General features: G+C 38.6%; 1 protein-coding gene across 1 annotated transcript in view; it reads left to right on the top strand.

The window, feature by feature from the left end:
- The window catches only part of LOC106892326 (protein PTHB1-like), a 10,291-nt gene extending 383 nt beyond the window's left edge, over nucleotides 1-9,908 (top strand). The window contains exons 2-7 of the mRNA XM_014949435.1: nucleotides 1,398-1,518; nucleotides 2,476-2,626; nucleotides 3,826-3,890; nucleotides 6,202-6,315; nucleotides 8,882-8,995; nucleotides 9,883-9,908. Of these exons, the coding sequence (XP_014804921.1) occupies nucleotides 1,407-1,518; nucleotides 2,476-2,626; nucleotides 3,826-3,890; nucleotides 6,202-6,315; nucleotides 8,882-8,995; nucleotides 9,883-9,908 (582 nt within the window). The 5' untranslated portion in view covers nucleotides 1,398-1,406. The remainder of the gene's footprint in view (nucleotides 1-1,397; nucleotides 1,519-2,475; nucleotides 2,627-3,825; nucleotides 3,891-6,201; nucleotides 6,316-8,881; nucleotides 8,996-9,882) is intronic.
- Nucleotides 9,909-11,084: the final 1,176 nt, after the last annotated feature.

Raw genomic sequence — 11,084 nt, forward strand, 5'->3', positions numbered from 1 at the left:
CAGCGCCTCAGGGGGTGGGCACAGGGCACAGCCAGCTCCCCCTGCCCCATCGCCTCAGAGGGTGGGCACAGCCAGCTCCCCCTGCCCCATCGCCTCAGGGGGTGGGCACAGCCCCCCACTCCTGGCGAGGGGAGTCCCCTCTGAACTTTTGGCGCCAGCCAGCAGATGAGCTGCCGACAGCAGGAGCTGTGGGGGAGGCGCGAGCTTGTCGGGTGCCTCTGTTCCGAAGGAAAACGAGGGGTGAGCTCATGGGTTTTTTCCTGACAGGAGCCGCTGCCCCTCGGCTCCCCCGCCTTCAGGTTGGACCGGGACTGAGGGGTCTGGGCTGGGGTATAACGTTGTTGTTAAGCCGCCTATGAAAGGATTAATCTCTTCCTCCTCCTCCCCTGCTTCTTAAAATAACAGCAAGTAGGGAAGAGAAAAGCTGATTTGTGCCCTATCTGACCGAGTTCTTCAGTTGTGTCAGTGGGGCATCTTCAAGGCGATTGATTGCTCGGGGGAGGTTTTGATATTGTCTGTGTCTTCATTCACTTCTAGACAGGTAAGTTCTCTTGCAGAAGATTTGCATCAGAAGATTTTAAAATTTTTTTCCCCTGATACTTCTTGGTAAAAGAAAAAAACTTAGTTATGTGACTTTGAAAACTTTTATTACTGTCTTAATGCTTGTGACAGAAAGCTTTTAGCAATTTTAAAAAAAGGTGGTGGTTTTTTTTTGCTTTTTCTTCATATAACTAGCAGTGTCTATCACAACTAATGCTCAGAGGGCTGGAGCACCTCTGCCGTGAGGACAGGCTGAGAGAGCTGGGGTTGTTCAGCCTGGAGAAGAGAAGGCTCCGGGGAGACCTTATAGCAGCCTTCCAGTACCTGAAGGGGCTACAGGAGAGATGGGGAGGGACTCTTGATCAGGGAGTGGAGCCATAGGACAAGGGGTAATGGTTTTAAATTGGAAGAGGGGAGACTTAGAAGAGATATTAGTAAGAACTTCTTTGCTGTGAGTGTGGTGAGAGCCTGGCCCAGGCTGCCCAGAGAAGCTGTGGCTGCCCCATCCCTGGAGGGGTTCAAGGCCAGGCTGGATGGGGCTTGGAGCAACCTGGTCTGGTGGGAGGTGTCCCTGCCCAGGGCAGGGGGTGGCACTGGATGACCTTTAAGGTTCCTTCCACCCCAAACCATTCTATGATTGTAAACCAAATGTAAGGAGTTTTCCAAGGTTGTTTTCTGAACTACATAACCAGAAACCCAAGGAAATTAAAATTAATCATTTATTCAGCTCACACTAGAGCAACATGAAGCTAAGAGATGGAATGTGCTCAATAAAAGTTGTTGTGAACAAGTAAAGTTGTTTGTGTAAACATTTTTATACGTATTAGTAAATTAACAGTAGTTTGTTTCTTTTTCAGTAAAGAAGAATGTCGTTGTTTAAAGCTAGAGACTGGTGGTCCACCACACTTGGAGAAAAGGAAGAATTTGACCAAGGCTGTCTGTGTGTTGCTGATGTTGATAACAGTGGTAGTGGACAAGGTATATTCAGAATTATGTGATTGATGACTTCTAAGCTACACAGCTGCGGGTTTGTTTTGACCAGTGCATAGTGAAGCTTGTTAGCCAGCATAGTTGGTTAGTTTAAAGTCTGTGCCCTGGTTTGGGGTCTGCTCTCATTAATTTGTCCTTGTAGCCTTAAGAAGACAGGTTCAGTGCCTTTTGTCTTTGTGTATTTGTAGGTTTCTAAACACTTTTTGTTGCTTGTGTTCAGTAGTAGTTTCTCATGTCTTATTCCATCAGTCTTAGATATCTTTAAAATAGAACATTTTCAGTTAATCATGGGAGCAAACACACATCATAAGTTGTTAAACAAAACTTAAGGAGAAAAAAGAAGGTGACAGCTAGTAAGCTAAGAATTTAGAAATACAAACAACCTTTTCTCCTTGGAAAATGAGGGGCAACTGAAATAAATGCTTCTGAGTAAGTCCTGCTTTTCTATGTAGTCATTAATAATGTGGAAGTGTGGAACTGATGTGTCTGAGGATATATTTACAGCAATACATGATCTTTGCTGGTAGGGAGAGTTCTTTTGTGTGTGCATGTTTTAGAAACTAATAAATATGTGGGATCTTTATGCTTATCTTGGAGCTCTGTTTTGTTCAGTCAAGGTGCTTGAGTCCTATTTCATCATTGCCTTAATCTTTAAAAAAAAATTTATTTTCTTTTGTCCTTTCCAGGAGTTTGAGCAAAGTTGAGCTACTGTTGGTTTGGTGTACAACATAGAATCATTTAGGTTGGAAAAGACCTTTAAGATCAAGTGCAACTGTTAACCTAACACTGCCAAAATCACCACTAAACTGTGTCCCTAAGTGCCATGTCTACCCATCTTTTTAATACGTTCAGGGATGGTGACGCAACCACTTCCTTGGGCAGCCTGGTCCAATGTTTCAGTGAAAAAACAACTGTTTCAGTGAAGAAATTTTTCTTTTTTTTTAGATAAAATTATTGTGGGCAGTTATATGGGATATCTTCGAATCTTTAATCCGCATCCTGTGAAACCTGGGGAGGGAATACAACCTGAAGACTTGCTCTTGGAAGTGCAGTTACAGGAACCAATATTGCAGGTGGAAGTGGGAAAATTTGTTTCGTAAGTCAACAACAGGCTATGTTGCTGTTTATTTAAGGCTTAAATGCGATTTTTTTTCCTTTCACGGGATGAATTTTCAATTTCAATTATTAAGCGCGCCTATGAATACTGTAATATACATTTGACCTGCTTTTTGAATCATCTTGGTATGAGAGAATTTTTGCTTAGTGTATACGTGGAGGATAATCTTCCAGATACTTCTACGATTTTTCCATGTAGAACAGGAAAAGCCTTACATTGAAAGCTTTATTTTTTTAGATGTTAAGAAAGCTCGAGTAACTTGCTATAATCTAAGGTGTAATATTAGTGAGTTGTTTGGGTTTGATAGAGAACTGAAGATCTTTAATTCCAGTGACTTTAGTGGAAATAAGTATCCAGGTAGGACAGATACTATGACTCTAAGGAAAAGGCCTTATATTTAATTGGCTGTAAGAGAATCTACTTAGGAGAACTTTATTTTAAAAATTAGAGAAAAACCAAATGGATATAAGGATTGTCACTCCAATGTATGCAACTGCATATATTACTTTTTTTTAAAAAAAAAAAATCCAGCTGCATGGAACTTTAATTAAACTATAAGGCAGAAGTCATAAACTTAGAATCCTGTGTTCACATTCTTCTTCCCCTAAACCTAAGTAGTGTTTCCTACAAATAAAATTCTTATGTTGTAACTGTAGAAAATGTTTTAGATCATTTCACGGGGTGGGGAGTTAGAATTCCTGCACAGGATCATTCCATGAGTACTTGAATAAAAGAGCAGTCTTCAGCTGATGTAGGGCTTTCAGCTTGTGGCCTTCAGTCTCAGAGCACAAATGTTTCTTGTAGTTAGTACAGGTTTTTCTCTCATTTTTAAAATAAAGTTCATGCTGCAGTATTAGAAGTTAGTCTCAAAATTAAAATGAGTCCTCTAAGAACATACATTTAATGTATGCAGTAAGAGAATCTACTTAGGAGAACTTTATTTTAAAAATGAGTCCTTGAAGTATTCATTCTAATTTTGAAATTAACTTCTTATACTGCAGCATGAACTTAGGAAGATCAGGACTTCTGAGTTTTTGTGCTATTATCTAACACCAAAACCTTCAAATTTTGCCCACACCTGACAGTAATTTCAACATGTTACTTGAATTTTATCTTGTATGCATTTTACTTAGAATTTATCTGAAAACAGTGTGTTTTGTTTTTTTTAATCTTTATAGTGGCACTGAAGGACTTCATCTGGCTGTGTTGCACTGCCGAAAACTCTGCGTGTATGCTGTTTCAGGTTAGTTTACAGATGCAAGCTTTCCAGGGATTTTAAGTGTATTCTAAATTTTGGATTAGGCCAAATGCTGAAGCTGGTGTATACTGTGTTTGCTCATCATCCCTGAAGAGCTGCAGTCATGTTCTCTCCCTCACTCGTGTATGAAGAACCACCAGGGGTTTGCTGAGCTGCTCGGTGCTTGCGGTGCTGTGATGCGTGTCATGGTCTGTGGCTGGTAGTGCTTGTGAACAACTACTTCCCATCACTATTTTGGGAGTGTTACTCTTCAGCACACTAATGAACAAATGGTTGTTTGGTGATAACTTACTTAGCTCTTTAAAAACGGAACACTGGCAATTATTTCTGCACTCAAAAATCCAGGTAATTTCTTAGAAAGCCAGAACATTGGTAATATAGCCCAGAGATGAGAGGGGCTTGGTACTGGCAAGAAGTTGAAACTGCTGTGTTTTTTCTTAAATCCTCTTTCTTCTACTGCTTTGTCTGGAAATTCTAAGTGCTATATTCTCTCTTGATGTAAAGAGGCAAGTCATGGAATACCTGTTGTATGCATTGAATTCTTTCTAATATAAGTCTAAGGAAAAGCACAGATTTAAGAGATCTGTCCCCCCCCATCTTCCAAATCCAATAGACAGCTATACATTGTTCATTTTCTCTGTGCAGGGACAGCTGTGGCTCTATTCATTAAAAGAGCAAGGTTTTCTAGTAGGTGCAGCTTTCTTCCTATTCACAGCCTTGTGGGCTGATAGGTTACAAACACACGCTCGCTTTACAGATTGTTTCCTTCTAGTTGTCTCACCTAGAGACACCTGTGAAATTGGTCTTTGTGATACTTTGAGATGTACAGCAGTTTTCATACTTTCTCTTCTCTGTAATGGTGTACAACAGTGACAGCCTAGAATTCCTTTTCTAATTATAATTTTCTGTTTGGTTTACATGGCTTAAGCATTTAAGTAATAATAAAAGTGAAGTTTTACAGTCCTTTAAAAGACTATTCATAATAATTTGTATTAGGGTTAATTCATGCTCTAATGGTGTTTCACTTATCTGAACGGGTACTTTCAGACAAGCTCCTTTGAGAAATAACAATCATTATTTTTTTTGTTTCTGTGGCAAATCAGACTTTCATAAAGTAGGATTTTTACTTGCTTTATACATGTTGCTATATCTGTTATTCATGGTAAAATAGCTGTGCTGCTTCTCCTTGACATCCTTCAGGCCTGACTAAAGTATGGCCTGGACATTGTATTGCAGTCAGTATACACAGACTGACTACCTCCTGACTTGTTTTACCTGTGATGTTGCTACTTAGCTAGTTATTTACCCAGCCTGGGCTTTTTCCCCTCACATCTGTTCAATCCTTTCCCTAATGTGGGCTTGCTTTAGGGGTAATTGCTTAAAAGCTATATTGGATTTTAGCTGGAGAAATTGCCTAAAAGGTTAGCATAAGCTACAGATCTTTCATAGCATGTCGTTTAAGATGGTGTTGGAATAATCTTTCTATACTTAAAGCTGTGGTAGGATTTGACTTAGATATCATTCACTCAAAATGCCTCTTTCCCTGCTGATGTGACTGCTCTCAAAGGTTTGTTGGTTTGTTTTTTTTCTGTCTTGCTAATACTAGTCCTTAAGTGTTACTCTACAGGATTAAGAACTTTGTTTTCTTCATGAGGTGCATGGTCTTTAGAAAGACTTCTTGAGTTTTTACTAGTTCCCTGAAGGAGTCAGGAAGTTGAAGTTCATGCAGACCTTTTCAGAGAATGTGATGTATATTATAAAATAGTTTCTGTTAACACATTTGTTTCTTATCTTTGCTTTCTTGATCACTGCATTGAGTTTCAGACAGAATAAAGGCAAGTGATAAATGTGCCCTAAGCATACCTTTGTCAAATTATAGCTAATGACTAGCTACAGCTTAATTTGAGATGAAGACTGCTATAGCTGAGGGTGGCTGTTGGATATAATATGTTCACTGAATAACTAGAGAATGGGAAGAATTCCCCTTTGAACAGACTTTTTTCTGATCTTAGAGGTCTGCCTAACATGAAGAAAAATACATTTACATAATAAAATCTCAGCCTTTTGCTTCTATAAGTCTTTATTCAATATTTACTATAATGAGACATTATTTCTGGTTATGGCCTTTACAAATTTTGTAGCTCGGTGACTTTTTTTCAAAGAAAGCAGCAGTGTGAGCCTTTATATCTCATAGTCACTAGCAGTAAGTTACTGTTTTTCAATTTGTTTAAACTCCTTTGCTTCTTCCACACTGCATGGGTCAAAGATATTAATGCATACCCTTTGTTTGTTATAGGAACTCTGGGAAATGTGGAACATGGGAACCAGTATCAGATTAAACTGATGTATGAACACAATCTTCAGAGGACTGCTTGTAATATGACTTATGGTCCATTTGGTGGTGTAAAAGGTAATCTCCCTCTTGCATATTCTTTCTTATTAGTTGTTTAACTGTGAAAGTTGAGGATTAACTTCAATTTTGAAAGGTGACATGATGCTTCTGTCTAGAGGAAACCATCTTTCTATAAATGATGGTACCTTTTATCTGATGCTTATAGAGAATTAAAATGAGGCAAAGAATATTAAATGCAGAGTACTTATTTCCTCACATCTTGAACAGGATATGAATTTACAAGGATAATACTCATTTTAAAAAACATCACAAACACTTCCCTTGTAAAATACTTTACTATCTAAAATAATTTTCTTCTGTGCTTTCGTTCTGTTTTGCTTTCCTGCAACTTGCTTATCATGGATAAAGAAAAAAGTTAACATCTTCATTCTCTGAACCTAAAATATCAAGTGTCTTTAAAGGTATAAAATGTAGACTTCAAAGAAATATTTAAATTTTTATTGGAAAAACAGTGGAAAATAATATTTATGGTGCATTTCTAGTTTTGAATTAGCTTAATGGATATCAGTCTTTTTTTGAACTTGTGACATAATTATGAATGTTTGTGTTCCAATCTGGAAGTGTTTAGGTTTGGTCTATATGACAGCTATTTCTCTTCCGAAGTAAAGTTTGCCCAGCAGTATTGGGGAGTGGTAGTCACCTACACAGATAGTGTCCCTAAGCTGTTGGCAGAGTGGTGTCACTTTACCAAAGAAGAAAGTCTTCTGAGTCAATATGACAAATATATGCAAACAATCCCTCAGTTCTGTGTCTGTGATTAACTTCTGGCAATAATTCTACAATGCCTTACCCTAAACTCAAGCTTGTCCCTGCACTGAAATTCAGCTGCCCAAAATTCATACCGGTTGAAGAGATTTTCACCTAATTTTGCACAACCATTTTAGGAAAAGTGGTCAACTCACATGGGTGAGAGGGTATCCATGCTATGATTATCTCAAGGGGGGAGTGTGTAGGTTATGGGCCTATTCCTGTTAACAGCAGAAAGTCAAGATGGAGTTTCCTAAATCTGAGAAGAGGGAATAGCGTGCTTCCTGACGTGCTATAGTGGAATTGCAGTAACAGCTGTATTGAGGAGATCAGAAACAAAGTTGTGAGCGTCTGGAATGGTTCAAGAGTAAAAGAACTGCCCACGTGCCACCGTGCAGTTCTGTAGAATAATCTGTCTGGGTTTTTGACATACGTGTTTGTTTACCGTGAAGATCTGAGTTGAGATCTGACCACCAGCTCAATCTTGATGCCAGATGTCTCTCATGTACTTTATCATGAGCTGTGGGAGATGCAAGTGATGTAATTAAGAAAATGGGGAGATGGAAGGTAAAGTTTACCTCGGAGCCCTCTCAGCCAGCCAAACACTTCTTAACACCTAGGATGGTCAAAATGAGGGCTAGTCCTGACAAAGCAGCAAGAACAGCAGAGGGGGAACTCTGGTAAGTTCTTTAAACTTTTCTTGCTTTCTAGCAGCACTTCAGTCCCAGTGTGTCAGGCTGCTTTCCTTTTCCTTACTACTTAGTGGTTCAGCTCTCATGAGTGTGTTTATTGCTGTGGAAGAAGCATGACCTCAAGTCTTGTTTTGAGCTGGCAAAAACGTTAATAAACAAGACAGACAGAGATTTGTGTTCTGTAATAAATAATATGCGCTCATATAATAAGATGAAGAAACTTTCTGTTTAAGATCTAAATCTAGGATAATGATAGTGAAGGTTCAGGTACTTGGTAGCAGGCTACTCAAGCATATATCGAAGCATCAGAAAAACTAGCAAAATGGACACTGGAGAGAATTCTTTTGGGGAATTCTTTGAAAGAATGTTCTTTTTTTTTTGCACGTTTCCTGGTCTGTATGTCCTTTTTGTGTGGCTTTCTTGGACTGTCTGTTTAGATTTCTTGTTGAGAATGTGCTTTTAATCTTGCCCATAGCCTTTTGCGATGAATCTATTTCAGGTTTTTAAGTAACATCTTTAATACCCTGTTCTCTCCTTGAGGCTTAGAATGACAGTGATGTGGTTTTATTTCCATCTTGCAAGACCAGCCAGAAGGAACCAGAAAGATAGATAGACCAGAGGTCTATCAAGGATGAGTTTCAATAAGGCCCAGTGCTGGTCAAATTATAGCCAATGACTAGCTACAGCTTAATTTGAGATGAAGACTGCTATAGCTGAGGGTGGCTGTTGGATATAATATGTTCACTGAATAACTAGAGAATGGGAAGAATTCCCCTTTGAACAGACTTTTTTCTGATCTTAGAGGTCTGCCTAACATGAAGAAAAATACATTTACATAATAAAATCTCAGCCTTTTGCTTCTATAAGTCTTTATTCAATATTTACTATAATGAGACATTATTTCTGGTTATGGCCTTTACAAATTTTGTAGCTCGGTGACTTTTTTTCAAAGAAAGCAGCAGTGTGAGCCTTTATATCTCATAGTCACTAGCAGTAAGTTACTGTTTTTCAATTTGTTTAAACTCCTTTGCTTCTTCCACACTGCATGGGTCAAAGATATTAATGCATACCCTTTCATATCTCATGGGTCAAAGATATTAATGCATACCCTTTGTTTGTTATAGGAACTCTGGGAAATGTGGAACATGGGAACCAGTATCAGATTAAACTGATGTATGAACACAATCTTCAGAGGACTGCTTGTAATATGACTTATGGTCCATTTGGTGGTGTAAAAGGTAATCTCCCTCTTGCATATTCTTTCTTATTAGTTGTTTAACTGTGAAAGTTGAGGATTAACTTCAATTTTGAAAGGTGACATGATGCTGCTGTCTAGAGGAAACCATCTTTCTATAAATGATGGTACCTTTTATCTGATGCTTATAGAGAATTAAAATGAGGCAAAGAATATTAAATGCAGAGTACTTATTTCCTCACATCTTGAACAGGATATGAATTTACAAGGATAATACTCATTTTAAAAAACATCACAAACACTTCCCTTGTAAAATACTTTACTATCTAAAATAATTTTCTTCTGTGCTTTCGTTCTGTTTTGCTTTCCTGCAACTTGCTTATCATGGATAAAGAAAAAAGTTAACATCTTCATTCTCTGAACCTAAAATATCAAGTGTCTTTAAAGGTATAAAATGTAGACTTCAAAGAAATATTTAAATTTTTATTGGAAAAACAGTGGAAAATAATATTTATGGTGCATTTCTAGTTTTGAATTAGCTTAATGGATATCAGTCTTTTTTTGAACTTGTGACATAATTATGAATGTTTGTGTTCCAATCTGGAAGTGTTTAGGTTTGGTCTATATGACAGCTATTTCTCTTCCGAAGTAAAGTTTGCCCAGCAGTATTGGGGAGTGGTAGTCACCTACACAGATAGTGTCCCTAAGCTGTTGGCAGAGTGGTGTCACTTTACCAAAGAAGAAAGTCTTCTGAGTCAATATGACAAATATATGCAGACAGTCCCTCAGTTCTGTGTCTGTGATTAACTTCTGGTAATAATTCTACAATGCCTTACCCTAAACTCAAGCTTGTCCCTGCACTGAAATTCAGCTGCCCAAAATTCATACCGGTTAAAGAGATTTTCACCTAATTTTGCACAACCATTTTAGGAAAAGTGGTCAACTCACATGGGTGAGAGGGTATCCGTGCTATGATTATCTCAAGGGGGGAGTGTGTAGGTTATGGGCCTATTCCTGTTAACAGCAGAAAGTCAAGATGGAGTTTCCTAAATCTGAGAAGAGGGAATAGCGTGCTTCCTGACGTGCTATAGTGGAATTGCAGTAACAGCTGTATTGAGGAGATCAGAAACAAAGTTGTGAGCGTCTGGAATGGTTCAAGAGTAAAAGAACTGCCCACGTGCCACCGTGCAGTTCTGTAGAATAATCTGTCTGGGTTTTTGACATACGTGTTTGTTTACCGTGAAGATCTGAGTTGAGACCTGGCCACCAGCTCAATCTTGATGCCAGATGTCTCTCATGTACTTTATCATGAGCTGTGGGAGATGCAAGTGATGTAATTAAGAAAATGGGGAGATGGAAGGTAAAGTTTACCTCGGAGCCCTCTCAGCCAGCCAAACACTTCTTAACACCTAGGATGGTCAAAATGAGGGCTAGTCCTGACAAAGCAGCAAGAACAGCAGAGGGGGAACTCTGGTAAGTTCTTTAAACTTTTCTTGCTTTCTAGCAGCACTTCAGTCCCAGTGTGTCAGGCTGCTTTCCTTTTCCTTACTACTTAGTGGTTCAGCTCTCATGAGTGTGTTTATTGCTGTGGAAGAAGCATGACCTCAAGTCTTGTTTTGAGCTGGCAAAAACGTTAATAAACAAGACAGACAGAGATTTGTGTTCTGTAATAAATAATATGCGCTCATATAATAAGATGAAGAAACTTTCTGTTTAAGATCTAAATCTAGGATAATGATAGTGAAGGTTCAGGTACTTGGTAGCAGGCTACTCAAGCATATATCGAAGCATCAGAAAAACTAGCAAAATGGACACTGGAGAGAATTCTTTTGGGGAATTCTTTGAAAGAATGTTCTTTTTTTTTTTTGCATGTTTCCTGGTCTGTATGTCCTTTTTGTGTGGCTTTCTTGGACTGTCTGTTTAGATTTCTTGTTGAGAATGTGCTTTTAATCTTGCCCATAGCTTTTTGCGATGAATCTATTTCAGGTTTTTAAGTAACATCTTTAATACCCTGTTCTCTCCTTGAGGCTTAGAATGACAGTGATGTGGTTTTATTTCCATCTTGCAAGACCAGCCAGAAGGAACCAGAAAGATAGATAGACCAGAGGTCTATCAAGGATGAGTTTCAATAA

This window comes from Calidris pugnax, unplaced genomic scaffold (genome assembly GCF_001431845.1).
Source record: "Calidris pugnax isolate Ruff unplaced genomic scaffold, ASM143184v1 scaffold124, whole genome shotgun sequence".
Taxonomy (NCBI): domain Eukaryota; kingdom Metazoa; phylum Chordata; class Aves; order Charadriiformes; family Scolopacidae; genus Calidris; species Calidris pugnax.